Genomic DNA, 20,445 nt, shown 5'->3' on the forward strand with positions numbered 1-20,445 from the left:
ACCTAGAGTTCATTAAAGATACTAGCTGGGCTTGAAAAAAGCGTGGAAGTTATTAGAGAAACTCTTTCTGGAGAAATAAAAGAACTAAAATCTAACCAAGTCGAAATCAAAAAGGCTATTCATGAGGTGCAATCAAAAATGGGGGCACTAAATGCTAGGATAAATGAGGCAGAAGAGAGAATCAGCGATATAGAAGACCAAATGATGGAAAATAAAGAGGCTGAGAAAAAGAACGATAAACAACTACAGGATCAGGAGGGCAGAATTCGAGAGATAAGTGATACGATAAGATGAAACAACATTAGAATAATTGGGATCCCAGAAGAAGAAGAAAGGGAGAGAGGGGCAGAAGGTATATTGGAGCAAATAATAGCAGAGAACTTCCCTAATGTGAGGAAGGAAACAGGCATCAAAATCCAGGAGGCACAGAGAACCCCTCTCAAAATCAATAAAAATAGGTCAACACCCCGACATCTAATAATAAAACTTACGAGTCTCAGAGACAAAGAGAAAATCCTGAAAGCAGCTCGGGAGAAGAGATCTGTAACCTACAATGGTAGAAATATTAGACTGGTAACAGACCTATCCACAGAGACCTGGCAGGCCAGAAGGACTGGCATGATATCTTCAGAGCACTAAACGAGAACAATATGCAGCCAAAAATACTATATCCAGCTGGGCTGTCATTGAAAATAGAAGGAGAGATAAAAAGCTTCCAGGAAAAACAAAAACTAAAGGAATTTGAAAACACGAAACCAGCCCTCCAAGAAATATTGAAAGGGGACCTCTAAGCAAAGAGAGAGCCTAAAATCAGCATAGACCAGAAAGGAAGAGAGACAATTTACAGTAACAGTCACCTTACAGGCAATACAATGGCACTAAATTCATACCTTTCAATAGTTACCCTGAATGTAAATGGGCTCAATGCCCCAATCAAAAGACACAGGCTATCAGATTGGATTAAAAAACAAGACCCATCAATATGCTGTCTGCAAAGGACTCATTTTAGACCCAAAGACACCCCCAGATTGAAAGTGAGGGGGTGGAAAACCATTTACCATGCTAATGGACACCAAAAGAAAGCTGGGGTGGCAATCCTTATATCAGACAAATTAGATTTTAAATCAAAGACTATAATAAGAGATGAAGAAGGACACTCTATCCTACTTAAAGGGTCTATCCAACAAGAAGATCTAACAAGTGTAAATATCTATGCCCCGAACATGGGAACAGCCAATTATATAAGGCAATTAATAACAAAAGCAAAAAAACACATTGACAACAATAAAATAATAGTGGGGGACTTTAACACCCCCTGACTGAAATGGACAGATCATCTAAGCAAGGATCAACAAGGAAATAAGGACTTTAAATGACACACTGGACCAAATGGACTTCACAGACATATTCAGAACATTCCATCCGAAAGCAACGGAATACACATTCTTCTCTAGTGCCCATGGAACATTCTCCAGAATTGATCACATCCTAGGTCACAAATCAGGTCTCAATCGGTACCAAAAGATTGGGATCATTCCCTGCATATTTTCAGACCACAATGCTTTGAAACTAGAACTCAATCACAAGAGGAAAGTCAGAAAGAACTCAAATACATGGAGGCTAAAGAGCGTCCTACTAAAGAATGAATGGGTCAACCAGGAAATTAAAGAAGAATTAAAAAAATTCATGGAAACCAATGAACATGAAAACACAACTGTTCAAAATCTTTGGAATACAGCAAAGACAGACCTAAGAGGAAAGTATATAGCAATACAAGCCTTTCTCAAGAAACAAGGAAGGTCTCAAATACACAACCTAACCCTATACCTAAAGGAGCTGGAGAAAGAACAGCAAATAAAGCCTAAACCCAGCAGGAGAAGAGAAATCATAAAGATCAGAGTAGAAATCAATGAAATCAAAACCAAAAGAACAGTAGAACACATCCATGAAACTAAGAGCTGGTTCTTTGAAAGAATTAACAAGATTGATAAACCCCTGGCCAGACTTATCAAAAAGAAAAGAGAAATGACCCAAATCAACAAAGTCATGAATGAAAGAAGAGAGATCACAACCAACACCAAGAAAATACAAACAATTATAAGAACATATTATGAGCAACTCTATGTCAGCAAATTAGATAACCTGGAAGAAATGGATGCATTCCAGAGATGTATCAACTACCAAAATTGAACCAGGAAGAAATAGAAAACCTGAACAGACCTATAACCACTAAGGAAATTGAAGAAGTAATTAAAAATCTCCCAACAAACAAAAGCCCAGGGCCAGATGGCTTCCCAGGGGAATTCTATCAGACATTTCAAGAAGAATTAATACCTATGCTCCTGAAACTGTTCCAAAAAATAGAAATGGAAGGAAAATTTCCAAACTCATTTTATGAGGCCACCATTACCTTGATCCCAAAACCAGACAAAGATCCCATCAAAAAGGAGAATTACAGACAAATATCCTTGATGAACATGGATGCAAAAGTTCTCACCAAAATACTAGCCAATAGGATCCAACAGTACATTAAATGGTTTATTCACCATGACCAAGTGGGATTTATCCCTGGGCTGCAAGGATGGTTCAACATCCGCAAATCAATCAACGTGATACAATACATTAACAAAAGAAAGAACAAGAATCATATGATCCTTTCAATAGATGCAGAGAAAGCATTTGACAAAGTACAGCATCCTTTCCTGTCAAAACTCCTCAGAGTATAGGGATAGAGGGTACATACCTCAATATCATAAAAGCCATCTATGAAAAATCTACAGCGATTATCATTCTCAATGGGGACTCTCAGCTTTTCCCCTAAGGTCAGGAATGCGGCAGGGATGTCCACTATCACCACTGCTATTCAACATAGTATTAGAAGTCCTAGCCACAGCAATCAGACAACAAAAGGAAATCAAAGGCATCCAAATCGGCAAAGAGGAATTCAAACTCTCACTCTTTGCAGATGATATGATACTGTAGTGGAAAACCCAAAAGACTCCACCCCAAAACTGCTAGAACTCATATAGGAATTCAGTAAAGTAGCATGATATAAAATCAATGCAGAAAAATCTGTGGCATTCCTATACACCAACAAGACAGAAGAGAGACAAATCAAGGAGTCGATTCCATTTACAATTACACCCACAACCATAAGATACCTAGGAATAAATTTAACCAAAGAGGCAAGGGATCTGTACTCAGAAACTATAAAATACTCAGGAAAGGAATTGAAGAAGACACAAAGAAATGGAAAAACGTTCCATGCTCATGGATTGGAAGAACAAACATTGTGAAGATGTCAATGCTACCTAGAGCAATCTACACATTCAATGCAATCCCCATGAAAATACCATCCACTTTTTTCAAAGAAATGGAACAAATAATCCTAAAATTTGTATGGAACCAGAAGAGACCCCGAATAGCCAGAAGAATGTTGACAAAGAAAAGCAAAGCTGGCGGCATCACAATTCCGGACCTCCAGCTCTATTACAAAGCTGTCATCATCAAGAGAGTATGGTACTGGCACAAAAACTGACACATAGATCAATGGAACAGAATCGAGAGCCCAGAAATGGACCCTCAACTCTATGGTCAACTCATCTTTGACAAAGCAGGAAAGAATGTCCAGTGGAAAAAAGATAGTCTCTTCCACAAATGGTGTTGGGAAAATTGGACAGCCACATGCAGAGGAATGAAACTGGACCATTTCCTTACACCACACACAAAAATAGACTCCGAATGGTTGAAAGACCTAAACGTGAGACAGGAGTCCATCAAAATCCTAAAGGAGAACACAGGTAGCAATCTCTTTGACCTCAGCCGCAGTAACTTCTTCCTAGAAACATCACCAAAGGCAAGGAAAGCAAGGGCAAAAATGAATTCTTGGGATTTCATCAAGATAAAAAGCTTTTGCACAGCAAAAGAAACAGTCCACAAAACCAAAAGACAACCGACAGAATGGGAGAAAATATTTGCAAATGACAGATCAGATAAAGGGCTAGTATCCAAAATCTATAAAGAACTTATCAAACTCAACACCTGAACAACAAATAATCCAATCAAGAAATGGGCAGATGACATGAAAAACATTTTTCCAAAGAAGACATCCAAACGGCCAACAGACACATGAAAAAGTGCTCAACATCGCTCGGCATCAGGGAAATCCAAATCGAAACCTCAATGAGATACCACCTCACACCCGTCAGAATGGCTAAAATGAACAAGTCAGGAAATGACAGATGTTGGCGGGGATGCGGAGAAAGGGGAACCCTCCTACACTGTTGGCGGGAATGCAAGGTGGTGCAACCACTCTGGAAATCAGTATGGAGGTTCCTCAAACAGTTGAAAATAGAGCTACCGTACAATCCAGCAATTGCACTACTGGGTATTTACCCCAAAGATACAAATGTAGGGATCTGAAGGGGTACGTGCACCCCAATGTTTATAGCAGCAATGTCCACAATAGCCAAACTGTGGAAAAAGCCAAGATGTCCATCGACAGATGAATGGATAAAGAAGAGGTGGTATATATACACAATGGAATATCATGCAGCCATCAAAAGGAATGAGATCTTGCCATTTGCAACGACGTGGATGGAACTGGAGGGTGTTATGCTGAGTGAAATAAGTCAATCAGAGAAAGACATGTATCATATCACCTCACTGATATGAGGAATTTTTAATCTCAGGAAACAAACAATGTTGCTGGGGTGATGGGGGGTGGGAGGGATGGGGTGGCTGGGTGATAGACTTTGGGTAGTGTATGTGCTGTGGTGAGCGCTGTGAATTGTACAAGACTGTTGAATCACAGATCTGTACTTCTGAAACAAATAATGCAACATATGTTAAAAAAAAAGAAAAAGAAGAAGATAGCAGGACGGGAAGAATGAAGGGGAGTAAGTCGGAGGGGGAGACGAACCATGAGAGACGATGGACTCTGAAAAACATACTGAGGGTTCTAGAGGGGAGGGGGGTGGGGGGATGGGTTAGCCTGTTGATGGGTATTAAAGAGGGCACATTCTGCTTGGAGCACTGGGTGTTATGCACGAAGAATGAATCATGGAACACCACACGAAGAACTAATGATGGAATGTATGGTGATTAACATAACAATAAAAAATTGAAAAAAATAACATGTATATCCTATAAAAAAAGGGTAAATTTTATTAAAATTTTGCCATGATTTGGTTGGCCCTAACATACAAAAGAAGAGTTTTCAAAAGAATGACATTTTAAAGGTATTGTCCTTTGCGTTAGAACATGGTGATTCATATGATGATACGTAAGGTTACACAAATATAAATTTGCTACAGAACACATTTTAATCTTTTTAAATTTTTTGTTGTGTTTTTAACTGTAGTTTTCTGTGACCATGTATATTGTATTCTGCCATGAAAGTAATAAAAAATAACTTAAAAGATCTTCATTTAGAACCTGCCAGAAACTAAAATCTAATTACTAACACACTATATTAAGAACTCTATTTATATCATTTTTATTATGCATGCAACATTGTGCTGCTATTGTTTTTTCCTTTTTCTCTTTACTTTTTTCTAGCTTAGGGATTTCTCCTCTTTTTTCTCTTTGTGGTTCTGTTTTTGTACACATAGTACACATTTTCTCTATGCTAAATAGCTCCTACATATTAAAGAGGATACAAAGGGGATATACAGAAATTAGCTCTAATCTACAAGGACATACTTCAGATTTTTCTCGTGGGGAAAGGTGTCCATATAAACACACATTTTTATTGACTTGCACACTTCAAAACTGTCTGATTCAATTATATAATCTAAGTAGGAGAGTATATGAGTGATAAATCCTGAAGTTTATTAGCTCATGCTAGGGTTCTCTTCTTAGTAAAAGGTGCCTTTGAAGCCATCGGTGGTCTGGGCCCCTCTAGCTCAGCATGTGTATTTCGTGAATGAACTGGCTGTTTCCATCCCTGGGAAGCTTAGAATTAGTTACAGTTGCCTGCTTTCCTTTTGATACTCACTTGATTCAGAGATGAGGCCAAATCTACATTTTCGCTGATTGGGGATATTAGAGAAAACACCACTCTGGTTTATTCCAGAAGATTGTGATGTTAATCACCTCTCACGTCTGGTTAAATTGCACATTGTCTCTGTGCCTCACGAAAACACTTCTGAGTTCATTCAACCCAGGCTCTTCCCCACTTCTCTTGCAGATGACCCCTCTCCTCTGACTTCATCATGCTCTCACCAATAAAGACAAACTGCAGGAAAAAGAAAATAAACTATAGTTTTTGAAAGTGGAAAATGCAATCAAACTTTTGGCATCCTGGAGATTCTATACATGATTTTTTAGGAATGCAACTGTTTGGTATCAACCGGATCAATTAAATACATTATTTTTGTGCGAATGAAAAGAAACATTTTGGTCAGTCACCCAGATATTTTGTTTACAGGGTAACCAAGATGAAACTTAACATAATATTTTAAGGTGTGGAAAACATATTTTATGTGTTCCCACATATGCAACTTCCAAGAAAACTGGAACAAGAAAAACAAGCAGAATGAGATCAGTTTCTCCCGGGCACATGGTGCTATAGTGTAACAAGTTTTGTGGGCTCTGGGACACTTGGCTGAGAGTATATTTTCATAGCTGTTAGGATGAATATTCATAATAGATCAAGCTCAGAAAGCCCACTACCGAATGCCATCTTCTCCCCAAATGTGTTTTCCCTAGAGTTACTCCCATTTCGGCTAGTGCACTGGAACACCGCAGGGCCTCACTGCCATCCGCCAAGGAGCATGTCCTAGACCAGCTGCAGGAAGCCCACTCATCCCTGACGGGGTGCGGGGCTTGTAGGGATGGGCCAGCAGAAAGTTGAGGACATCATTCCATGAGGAATATTTTGTCTGAAGAAAGTGCTAAAAGACACTCGGTGGTCCAGACAAACTGCAGTGTAATTGTGGAGACAGGAGAAGGGGACTTTGAATCAGAGATGCCTTCCCCTGATCTCCATTGTGGCTGGTGACAATCTGTAAGGCTCTTCTTTCTGCAGATGCAGAGGCAGAGTCCTATTGATCCTGGAATACTAAACAAATTTCTAGGACAGGGACTCTCACTCAGGAAACCAGACAGTTTCAAATGGAAAACAAGATGAGGGCTGAGTATGTAGAAGGAATCAGGAGCCTCTTCCCCAGTCAGAGGGCAAACAGGTGCCAGATAAGTCAGCATTATATCTGAAAAGGATAGGACAACTTACCCACCTTTCTTGAAGTAAGGAGTAGCCCTAAGAACTTGAAGATTTCATATTAGATTGCATATCCTCGGAGAAAGTACAGAATTCTAGAAAAAGAGATGGCCAACCTTAAGACAAAGGCAGAAAAAATAAAGGACATTGGAGTCAAGAAATATTTAGATTGAAACAGATAAAGAGAGGGTTGGTGGTTGGCTGGACACCATGCTTTAGAGGGCAGGAGTATTACAGGTGATCTGAGTTTTCTATCTCGTAAAAACTAAAGTGTTTTACCGGACACCTACTTTTATATTCTACAGTACTTTTTATCAGAAGAAAAATAAATACCTAAGGATTGTAATAATGATAGTTTGACGGATGGAACCAATTTATGGAGGCTAGTTGTTCTTTTCATGTATTCATCACACAATTTAAGGATTGACAAACCAGTTTATAGAGGGGGCCACACGATTCTGTTGGGTGGAGATGCAGCCCGAGAAAAAGGCAGAGATGGGTGCACCACCACACTTGGTCAGCAAGATAGAAGTTTGGGGTCCTGCAAAACCCTTTCTCCCCTCTTCCCAAGAAGGAACATCTGACAAGTTCCAAGTGTGCTGATTTGTTTCTTACAGTGTTCTCGCATCTACCCTTTCTTCCCACCATCTCCAGCAAGATTGGGTTTGTCACAACCTTCTCCTGGGCGAGGGGGTTGGGGGGTGGGATATAGTTGCCTTCACCTGTCGCCTGTTCCTCCCCTTGGACCCGTCATACACGTCATTGTCAGATTTATGTCCCGAAAATACCGTTGATCCATTGGTTGCTGAATAGCCATTACCCTTCTGTTTGGAAATCTTTAATCCATATTAGCAATCTGGGTCATTATACTTCTGTTTTGTAAATATTTGATATTTTGGTTTGATATCTCAATTATCTGCTCACCAAGAGAGACACAGAAAGTAATTTTTATCTAAGAACCATCTTTACTGAAACCTTTCCAGATACTGACTTTTGTCTCCCTCAGCCTTTAGTGCAGAGAGGAGTCGGCATGCGCAGAGAAAACCACTTAGCCAGAAGACTAACTGGATTGTTTGGCACCCAGGCAGCTCAGGCAGGACACCAGGTGGATGGGCTTCTATCTTTGGCCAAACCATGAGACAAGAGAACGTGAGCATACAGCTATCTGTTATGTGTGACCCACACCGAACTGAGCAGCGTCTGTGGTAGAGGCAGCTCTCCGGCAACATCCCAGAGGTTCTCAGAGAGGCTCGTCTGGATCAACATAGACATTCATAGTCACACAAAACTAAAGTTTCTCTTTCTTTATATCCTCTTTTGAAAATGTCTGGGTCTCCCAACCACGAATTCCATCGGAGCAGACAGTACCGGCCTCTGTAGAGTCTCTCTGGTCCACCTCGCTCTGTACATAAAATGGAGTGTCACCTTGGCCGAACTGTAGTTGTTGGAGATGGTCTCCTGGGCTAAGCTGCCCGGCATGGGACCGGTCCAGTCTTCCCTTGATGAAAATTCCAATACCAGCTGGTTTCCACAGGGACGTGTAAGCATTATTACATCTCTGTCTCAAAACTATGCACAGAACCACTTGTGACTTATTTTAACATCTCAGTCCATGTTCTATATGCAGCCGTTGGTATAAAACTCCCCCGTCTTTAAAATATTGTGATAATTTTGGCTCTGTTGCTTTTTCCAATGAAGTCTTTATTTCCTCATATTTTTAAGTTGAATTGTTTCTAAAATGCTGTTTGAATTCGATCACAGTAATAGGTTACAATGTTTGGATGAAGGGCGGTGCATATATTTTTTTAAAACAGAATGTAGTCTTTCAGTCAGATTTGGTCTTACTACAGCACGTAACCACTTTCTTCTCAGTGGTCATCTTGGTGTTGGATTGTAATCTGCATTTCACAGCTGTTGCCAGGAGTATGACAAGGTCAAATAAAGAACTGGTCACAGTTCGAAGATGTTTCCTCTCATACTACATCTTCAGTGTCTGAGTGTGAGCTGTAAATGTTTTAAATTAAACATGTAAATGCTACAAATGTTTTAAATGTTGTAACTAACTTTGTGATTTTAATACATGCTTTCTCAGAGTGCGAGACCAGCAACGTGTTTTTAGGATAAGTTTATATCTATTTCCAGTGACATGGTAAAGAATTATTGTTGGTAGAGAGGAGCATCATATAGGGGGTTTAAAAGAATAGAATAAGTTACTAACCTTCCAAAGAAGATAGATGGGAAACAAACTCATGAAAAGATGCTCAGCATCACATGTCATTAGGAAATTACAAACTAAAACAAGAATGAGATACCACTACACAACGATTAGAATGGCCAAAACCCAGGTCCCTGACAGCACCAAATGCTGGTGAGGATGTGGAGCCTCAGGGACCCTCACTCACTACTGGTGGGAATGCAAAATGGTGCAGCCACTTTGGAAGACAGTTTGATGGTTTCTTATAAAACTATAAGAAACTCTTGCCATCTGACCCAGCAACCACGCTCCTGGTATTTACTCAAAGAGCCGAAAGCCTGTGGCCAAAGAAAACCTGCGCATGGAAATTTCCAGCAACTTTATTCGTAATTACCAAAACTTGGAGGCATGTCCTTCACTGGGTGAATGGATTAAAAACAAACAAACAAAACCACAAAAAGACTGTGGTCCATCCAGACAATGGAATATTATTCAGCACTAAAAAGAAATGCGCTCCTAAGCCACAAAGAGACATGGAGGAAACTTAAATGCATATCACCAGGAGGAAGAAGCTGGTCTGAAAAGGCTATACATAAATGTATGATCCAGCGGTATGACATTCTGGAAAAGACAAAACTATGGAGACAGTAAAGAGATCAGGGGTTGCCAGGTGTGGGAGAGAGGAGTAGAGGGATGAGTACTCAGAGCACAGAGGATTTTAGGGCAATGAAGTTATCCTGTGTGATACTACAATGGTGGGTGTGTGTCATCATACACTTGTGGAAACCCATGGAATGCATAACACCAAGACTGGACCTTAATGTAAATTATGGATTTTGAGTGGTAGTGGTATTTCAGCGCAGATTCACAGATAGTAACAAATGTGTCACTGCTGGGGGATGTTGATAGAGGCTGGGTGTGGGGAGAGGGAGGGCCATCTGGGAAGTCCCTGTACCTTTCCTTCAATTTTGCTGTGAACCTAAAACTGCCCTAAAACTAAGGTTTATTTTAAAATTAGCACAAGTTGGAGCGCCTGGCTGGCTCAGATGGTTGAGCGTCTGCCTTCGGCTCAGGTCGTGATTCCAGGGTCCTGGGATCGAGTCCTGCATCGGGCTTCCTGCTAGGTGGGGAACCTGCTTCTCCCTCTGCCTCTGCCTCTCTCTCTTTCTCTCTCTCTCTGACTCTCATGAATAAATAAAACATTAAAAAAATAAAATTAGCACAAGTTATATAGAAATATCCTTGCTAGAGTTAAATAACAGTGCATGAAATGGTGTTTTTTAATCCACTGATCACAAACCTTCCTCGCAGTCAAATATTCCTTACAGATGTCTTTAAAAAATTAAACGGGTAGGTTAACAAAAGGTCGGAATGAGCAGAGCTATTTGTTGTTGGCCGAACAGGAATTTCCAAGGTTTGCCGGGCTTGGCGTGCACTGTTGTGTAGGTTTGCGACACCCCGCCATTTTCAGCGTCCTGCTGTTACCTGGTTTCATCTCTGCCTTGTAGAAATGACCTGAGGGACGCCCGGGTGGCTCAGGTGGTGAGGCATCCGACGCTTGGTTTTGGCTCGGTTCATGACCTCGGGGTCTTGTGGAGCTCCACAACGGAGTCTGCTTGTCCCTTTCGCTCTGCTGCCCGCCCCCCCATCAAATAAATAAACAAATAAATAAATAAAATCTTAAAAAAAAGAGAAAGAAATGCTCTGAGTTCTCATCCTCAAAGGATATCAGAAGGATGACGCCGCACCAGATACACAGCTTCAGGAGACTCCGACCCGTCCTGTGGAGGGGACGATGCTGAATTTTAAATTCCCTATCAACTTCCCGTGGACCTGCCTCACAGGCCATTGCTGGGGTGGAAGCATCGACCAGCACCAGGTCATACTGGGTGTCTGGCCCACTTCTCACTCTGACTGGTGGGAGCAGAGGAGATCTTTGACAGACTTGCTCTGGCCCGATTTCGTACAATGCTAGTGTTAAAACACACCACCCCTATAGGAAGCATTCTGTCTACGCAGCTCCAAGTTACAGGAAGTTTATCCAGTAATGAGATCTAGACTTGATTGCCTACCCGACCAGCAAGAGTTAGGAGATGTCGGCTGTGTTTTTTAATAGCGTTGCTTTTTGGGATACAGAAGACATATCTAATTGATATGTACTGTACGCTTCATTGTATGATTTTCAATACATAATATACTCTATATTATACTGTTCAATTCGCCTTTCAATTCCACATTGGATGGTAGCACCAAGACACTTCTTTCAATTAGCCCACGTTTCAAAATATGCTTAATACATATTTTTAAAGGCCCAAACACTGAAAACATTCTCAAATGATGGCTTGTGATATTTTTAGACCGAGAGCTTTCCAGACATATTTATTTATTATACTTTATTAATTCTGAAATATGTCATACATTTCAAATATATCATAATGGAAAGTATACATAATGGAGACATGGTTTAAAGGAGAACATTAGGACGGATGTCCGTGGATCCACCACCAAGCTTTAGAAACAACCTTTCCAAGGTGATTGAAGCCCCAGTGACAGAGCTAAACATCCTTTTGAGAGGTAGCAAATGGGTCCTGAAGTTTGTGTGTATTATTATTTTGTTTTGCATTAAAGGTTTACTTCTGGTGTATCCCCACATGACATATAACTTAGCTTTGCATATATTTGAAATTTAAAAAAATGAAATCATGCAGTATTTTTCCTTTTGTAACTTGCTTTTTTAAAATTCCACATTGCATTTGGGGAAGTCATTCTCACTGAAGTATGTACTTAGTTCATTCATATATAATGGTCCATTACAGAATTATAACACAATTTGTTTATTTTTCCTATCAGTGGATGTTTATGTGTTTTCAATTCTTTTTTGTTACACAAAGCTTGAATGCCTTTTAGCACATACGTGCAAGTTATTCTTATGATATATAACAGAACCATAAAGCTCATTTCTCTAAGCACATCTCTGGATTCAACAGGAAATCCAAAATTGTTTCCTAAAGTAGCTGTGCCAACTTATACTCCTACCAGTGAACAAGATTTGATATTGTCAGATTTTTTTTTTAAATTCCCAAGCTGGTGGTTGTAATATTACATTTCACTGGGACTGTATCTGCATTTCACTGATGATTAATGAGCCTGAGCATCTTTGCAAGATGTCCATCGGTTTTGTATATATGTATTTTTTCCGGTAAAATTCCTTTCAGTTTTTTACATGCTTTCTGTTAGGTTATTTCTTTTTTTTCCCCATGTTTTTTCTAAAGATGTAAAAATCTGTTCTTTATGGTCATGTCTTTTAATACATTAAAATTGGTTTGGGGGGGCATGGTGTAAAATAGAGATCTAATATTTTTCCAATTCAGATAAGCAGTTATTAGCATGCTATCGAATAGCTTGGGTTTTTCCCAGAGATCTGCAAAGCCACCTGGCCCAGCTCTCTCTCTATGACCCCCTGGTCTATTTCTGGGCTCTCTCTTCTTTTCATGGTGTGTTTTTCTATTCAAGAATCTTAATCATGACAGCTTTCTATCAATTCTTGATACTTGGTGAAGGGAGAGCGCCGACCCCCACCTGCGCAAAGTTCTTCAGAAACAAACTGGGTAATATTTTTGGCCCTTCGTTTTTTCATATAAATTGACAGACTGTGCCATTCGTGAAGCAATTATCTAAGATTTTGGTGAAATTACATCGACTCTATAGAACAATTTGGAGATCACGGAAATTTTTACGGGATTCAAATTATGTAAAATCATGACAGAACTTGTATTAGACATTTTCAAGGATTTTTTTGGTATTACAAACAATTTCATAATTTTCTCCATAATTATTTCATATGTCTTTTAAAATAATTCACTTTTAGATATCTTCTATATGTAGATCTTCCTTGAAAAATGTATCCTTAAACATTTCATCATGTTTTGTTTGTTGCCAACACCTTCCATTGTTTATTCCCACATCTTAAAGCACCACTAGTTCGTCTTATTAATTCTAATTACATATTTATGTTTTGGGCTAAGGCGATCACGTCATTCCTAAATAATGGCATATGTGTGTCTTCTTTTTAAATTCTTTTTTGATTTTTTTTTCTAATCATACTCTAATGGTTAAGATATCCAGGACAAAGGTGAAGAGAAAAGCAGACACAGCCTTGTCTTGTGCACAGACTACCTGAATGCAAAGGGAATAATTGCATTTCACCATGAAACATGAAAATTGTTACCATTTTGGGTTTTTTTGTATACAATGTTTATTGGATTAAAGAAGCTGTCTTCTATTCTCAGTTCACTCACATTTTTATCATGAGCAATTGTTCAGTATTATCACCTACTTTTTCTGCATTAATAGATGATCGTTTAGCTTATTTCTGTCCATTTGTTGACATGGTAAATTACCTTAATTATTTTCCTTATGCTGAAAAACTTGCTGGGATGATAGTACATTCTTTTTGATGCATTTGTGAGATTGGAGGCCAGTTTTCTGTACTTCCATTGCGTTACTCTGGTTGTGATGGTAAGGCATCATTTGTCTCATAAACAAGACTATTTCCACTTTTTATATTTTCTGGAAATATTTCTGTAAGAGGAGTTTTGTTTTCTGTATGTTTGGTAGATTTTACAAAACTCACAGAGATTGGTTATTTTCTTAGTGGAAATATTGTGAATTACTGAGTTAATTTCTTTAATGATACAGGACTATCAATACTTTTGATATAGCGTTTTGTCAGAAGGATTTTAAATATTAAATATTGGATTAAGGATTTTTAAAATTTGTGTGTTTGCTTATATTTTTATTAATTCTTAAACTGGGTTGTTTTTTATGCTTTGTATGATGCAAACTTTTCAAATTTATTTTAGGTGTGTCTTTTGTAAAGAGCATATGGCTAGATATTTTTAATCGAGCCTGACAGTCTTTGTTTTTAACCAGATGATTCAGTTCTTTCCCGTTTATGGTGTTTACTGTATATTTAGATTCATTTCCAACATCTCATTTCTGCTTCTTCTGTGCTTTACTTTTCTTCATGCAGCATTGTTTGCATTAATTGAGGAATTGGTGTGTCCCCATTTTTATTCTATCCTTTAAAAAGTTATAAATTCAATGTCTATTTGTTTAAGGTCACCCCGGAAATTTTAACATGCACATTTTACTTAATGAAATCGAGATTTAAGCACTGTTCATACCACACTCTCAGATAAGTCAAGAACCTTACATACTTTAACTATGTTCAGTTTTTGCAATTCCCATATTGTGCTTTTGGATAGTTAGGTCTTATTCTGGTGTCACACATTAGACATTACTTTATTGCTTCATACACACATTCTTAACTTCCTTCCCTCCACACCTCCCGATTCCACGTTGTCCAACTGGAATCATTTTGCTTTTTTTTCTGAAGGACATTCTTTAAACGTTATCTATCAATGCGAGTTTGTTGGTGATAAACTCTCAGTTTTTCTCTGAAAGAAAATATATTTATTTTGTCCTCATTCTTGAGTTCACTGAATATGAAACTCCAGGTTGACAGTAATTTTTTTTTCTCAGCATTTTGAAGAGACTATTCCACTGAAATCGGGTGTTAGCTGTTTCTGTTCGTTTAATTGCTATTCCTCTGTGGGAAGCCTGTTTTTTACATTATTCTGCAACATAAAATACCTCACTGCCTTTGCTGCTGTATGGCTTGCCTAGGAGATTTGCAGATGGGGAGTTCAGTGGGCTCACTGGATTTGCATTTCCAAAAGAAGTTTCACTGCTGCCTCTGCATCTTGCCTTTCCATACGATCTTGCTTCTCTTTCCAAGGTCCCAAGGTCCCGTTTGATAAATGCTGGGTGTTCTCAGTCTATAATCCATGTTCCTGCCCATTTCTTTCTTTCTTTTTTTTTTTATAATTGTTCTTTTCCCCATTTTCTGGTGTACATGCAGAGAATTCTACCCCCCGCCCCTGATACACTTACCAGCACACTAAATTTGTTTAGATTTCCACACATACTGGGTTTTAAAGTCAATTACTATATTCTGCTTTTAATATCAATGATTTTTTTTAATTTATAAAATTTCTGTAGGTTCTTTTTCAAGTCTGTTGCATCGTTTTCGTGGCCTCTGAAACTTGGCTGAAATTTTTACATCCATATTTTCATGCTTTCTAAGCTTATTTCCTTTATGCATTTATGTCAGGAAATGAAAATATTTCCAGCGCTTGGAGTCTGACACTTTGCATCTCTGCATGGAGCTTCAGGGCACTTTCCTCAAAAGAGAATTTGTGGTCACTTCTTCCAGGTGCCTGCCCCATACACAGTTCTGAGAAGGGTCTATTTTACATAAATAGTACATTCTCTTTTCCACCTGCTGCGTGATGTGAATTCTAGCTCCTTGCACTACCAAGGGCCAACTTGTGGTGATGGGTTTTCCTCCTCGTGGCCACCCAGGGCCAAGACCCAGAGAACAAGCTTCTTTTTCAGTTTTTGTCTTGTTTACCTACAAACATGTCACTCTTCAAGTGTCCCAGATGTAACTGCTCTGGGGGTGGGGAGGATGGGGTGCTGAGCTCCTGCCCCCCTGTGCTCCATGCTTACTCTTGGTCACCGAGGTCTGCAGGCACTTCCAGTTAGCGGCTCTTGGCCCCAGCCCTCTAGCCTCTTGGAACTCATGCTCAGTCATTGTTCTGGGGCCTCTGAAGGTCATCTGGACTTCCGGCTAACTGCCAACTCTATGATGCACTACAAGAGATTTAAAAAACATAATCTAGCACATTTTCTCTCTCTCTCCCCTCCCCCTCCCTGGCTTCTTCCCCATTCTCTCTGTCTCAGGTACATATGCATCACATACATCTGTAAAATAGGTGCTTTCTTTAGAAGTTTCAGTGAATCTTCCATCCGGATAAGCTCAGTACTTTTCGATAAAATTCAGTAGCATGTTTAATAAGTTATCCTAAATATGATTTTGCGGGCTGTAGTTCTTGTTTTAAATTATGTATGCATTATATACATCTGGATTTCATATTTCTTTCTTTATCCATTTTTCAAAAGAAAAGCTTTTCCAGGCATACCATGGAAATGACAGCAACAATTGCATGCGTTAAAACTATTACCATAACACTCCAAGATCTTTGCAATCACTATCAGATCAGATTATTATTTTCGGTTAAATTTACATGAAAATAATCTAGAAACTCTGTTCTTACTTTTAAAGGGTATTTTGTAAAATTAATACTAAAGTGTATAAATTCTGTTGCACTTTTTCTACACATAGACCCACATATACCTCACATTTTGTTGAAAGTACTTATTTTGTTAATGTAGGGTATTTGGGATAGACCTTTCACATAATTTTTATAATTATGGAGGCATTGCAAACATGCCAAAAATGCAGGAAATGTTATCAAGTATGCTTCTGTATCCTCCACCAAGATTAACAAATTGTCTGCAAGCTCACTCCGTGTCCCTCTCACTTACTCAGTCACACATACTGTCTCTTTCCCTCTATCCTTCTGTATTTTTATGTATTAGTATCTTTCTTAAGAAACAAAACTGAAAAGATACAGCTAAAACTTTACATGACCCTTTTCCTCCCCATCTGCCCCAGAATTAACCACTCTTGGAAATTCTACTTATCGCTTTCCTTTATCCACATCTGTGTTTCTAGCACATAGCTATGCATCCATAAATAATACACACTGCAGTGCTTTTTTTTAAATGTATATGCATTTTTTTAATCTTGTTTATATCTTTTCGTGACTTTGTTTTCTCCTCTGTACTTTGTAATTGGGAGATTTAGCTCTGCAAATATAGGTTCAGTTCATTCATTGTAGCGGCTGTATGAAATGCCACTGCATGAATAAACCGTGTTATGTATTCACCTTCTAAGTGACAGTTAAATTGTTTCCACTTTTCCTCTCTTTCAAACCCTGCTACAAACAGTCTGTATACCTCAACTAGTGAACAGGTAGGAGTCTATTCTCTAGGGTCCAGGATTAACCTGAAGAATGGCTGGTTTAGAATATATGTATTTCAGCTTTACCAGGTATTGCAAAATTGCTATCTGAAGCTATTGTACCAATTTACGCTCTCTCAAACAATGTACAATCTTACTTCCTCCATCTGTGCCCAGTTGTTGTTATCAGACATTCATCTGTACCGGTAGTTGGGGTATTTAATTGTATTCTATTATTGGCTTATTTATATTTCTCTGACGGCTACTGAAACCAATCACCTTTTATAAGCTTATAAGCAATTCCACTTCTTTTCTGTGACTCTTTTTGTCTATTTTCCTACTTTTTAATAGTTTCTTTTTCTATGTATTTGTAGGAATCCAATATATCCTGTATAATGATCTTTTCTTTTTTATATAGACTAGACATCTTTTTCTAATGTGTGTTTTATTTTATTTAGTTGGTGATTTTATTTTTCATTGATATGGTTTAAATTTTAATAAAATCAAACTTAGTCAATCTTTTGTTTTCCTCCATATTGTTTGCTTTCTAAGATTTACCTGAGGGAAAATTCTCCTTCCCCAAATGTAACAAAGATGTTTTCCTACTTTTGTTTCAAAATCATTACAGTTTTTATGTATTGAGGCCTTCCGGTTATTTGGACTTTATGTCTCTAGGTAGTGAGGTAGGGATCTAACCTAACATGCATTTAGGATGAATAGCCAGCTCTGCTCGGACAGTTTGTAAATGGTCCCTCTTCAGCTTCTAACACATATTCATATATCTCAGGCTTTATTGTGTGTGGAGTCCCAATGTTCTGACAAGTCCCCCTCAGGGTTTGCGTTTCTATTCCATTGGTCTATTTTTCCATCCCTCTACCAGGTTTCTTTTCCACAGTATTTTACTAAGTAACAATATATTGTAATAGGAGTCTCCCATTGGTGGTCTTGACAGTGTCCTCAGTTGTGTATTTCTATTTGTTTGTTAGAGAAGCAGTGTCCTGAAGACTTCAGACCCTTGCTCTCACACTGACTGTTTGATCTTGGCCAAGTTGCTTAACCAATCAGTTCCTCCAGAGCGCCATTTTGAACGTGCGGCTACCCGGGCCGTGAGTCCTACCAGGCAAGGTAGCGGGCTAGGCGAACTAGCTGTCTTCTCTTTGTCCTTCTATATTCCGTTTCTCTAGGTATATACAGAGATACGGTATAGCTCTAGAATTATATCCGGTATCTGAAGTGAACTCACTAAGATGATGTTAAGAGGAAACCTGAAGCAAGTACGCATTGAGAAAAACCCGGCCCGCCTTCGAGCTCTTGAGTCCGCGGCAGGCGAGAGCGAGCCGGCGGCCACCATGGCCCTAGCGCTGGCGGGGGAGCCGGCGCCACCTGCCCCCGTGCCCCCGGAGGACCACCCCGATGAAGAGATGGGATTCACCATTGACATCAAGAGCTTCCTCAAGCCGGGCGAAAAGACGTACACGCAACGCTGTCGCCTCTTCGTGGGGGAACCTGCCCACAGACATCACGGAGGAGGACTTCAAGAGGCTCTTCGAGCGCTACGGCGACCCCAGCGAGGTCTTCATCAATCGGGACCGTGGCTTTGGCTTCATCCGTTTGGAATCCAGAACACTGGCTGAAATTGCAAAAGCAGAGCTGGATGGCACCATTTTGAAGAGCAGACCTCTCCAAATTCGTTTTGCTACACATGGAGCAGCCCTAACTGTCAAGAACCTTTCACCGGTTGTTTCCAGTGAGCTGCTAGAGCAAGCATTTTCCCAGTTTGGTCCTTTAGAGAAAGCCGTTGTGGCTGTGGATGATCATGGTAGAGCTACAGGAAAAGGTTTTGTAGAATTTGCGGCAAAACCTCCTGCACGAAAGGCTCTGGAAAGATGTGGTGATGGGGCATTCTTGCTAACAACGACCCCTCGTCCAGTCATTGTGGAGCCTATGGAGCAGTTTGATGATGAAGATGGCTTGCCGGAGAAACTAATGCAGAAAACCCAACAATATCATAAGGAAAGAGAACAGCCGCCACGTTTTGCTCAGCCTGGGACCTTTGAATTTGAGTATGCATCTCGATGGAAGGCTCTTGACGAAATGGAAAAGCAGCAGCGTGAGCAGGTTGATAGAAACATCAAAGAAGCCAAAGAGAAACTGGAAGCAGAAATGGAAGCAGCTAGGCATGAACACCAATTAATGTTAATGAGGCAAGATCTCATGAGGCATCAAGAAGAACTCAGACGCTTGGAAGAACTCAGAAACCAAGAATTACAAAAACGGAAGCAAATACAACTGAGACATGAGGAAGAGCATTGACGCCGTGAGGAAGAAATGATCCGACACAGAGAACAGGAGGAACTGAGGCGACAGCAAGAGGGCTTTAAGCCAAACTATATGGAAAATAGAGAACAGGAAATGAGAATGGGTGATATGGGTCCCCGTGGAGCAATAAACACGGGAGATGCATTTAGCCCAGCACCCGCTGGTAACCAAGGTCCTCCTCCAATGATGGGTATGGATATGAACAACAGAGGAACTATACCTGGCCCACCAATGGGCCCTGGTCCTGCCAGGGGACCAGAAGGAGCTGCAAATATGGGAACTCCAATGATGCCAGATAATGGAGCAGTGCACAATGATAGATTTCCTCAAGGACCATCATCTCAGATGGGATCACCTATGGGGAGTAGAACAGGTTCTGACACCCCTCAAGCACCAATGAGTGGTGTAGGTCCTGTTAGTGGTGGTCCTGGTGGTTTTGGTAGAGGAAGCCAAGGGGGCAACTTTGAAGGCCCTAATAAGCATCGTAGATATTAAACATTCTTTCATTCCTGGCTACTTAGAGAAAAAAACCTCAGTGGTATGCCTTTACACTTTTACTTGTTACCTGGAAGAAATGGTTTTATTGTTAATGTATGTAAACTTTAAAGTTTTTTTTTTTGGTAAAACGAGGTTTTTGTATTTTTCTTTATTCATACATAAGCTTTGTAGATTAGAATGGTAATGGTGATGCTCATCATTGTGAATGTTAAAATGTGTTTGTGACTTTAGCTACATATAAGTTATGCCATAGAACTGTGAAGTCTATGTAGTTACTTAATC

General features: G+C 39.6%; 1 protein-coding gene across 1 annotated transcript; it reads left to right on the forward strand.

Moving 5' to 3' along the window:
• The first annotated feature begins 18,593 nt into the window (after positions 1-18,593).
• Positions 18,594-20,160, forward strand: LOC113922558 (paraspeckle component 1-like). The gene is given in 2 exon segments (XM_035729365.1): positions 18,594-18,845; positions 18,847-20,160. Coding segments are annotated over 2 exon segments (1,566 nt in total).
• The last annotated feature ends 285 nt before the right edge of the window (positions 20,161-20,445 follow it).

The sequence above is a fragment of the Zalophus californianus genome, chromosome 9, assembly GCF_009762305.2.
Source record: "Zalophus californianus isolate mZalCal1 chromosome 9, mZalCal1.pri.v2, whole genome shotgun sequence".
NCBI lineage: Eukaryota > Metazoa > Chordata > Mammalia > Carnivora > Otariidae > Zalophus > Zalophus californianus.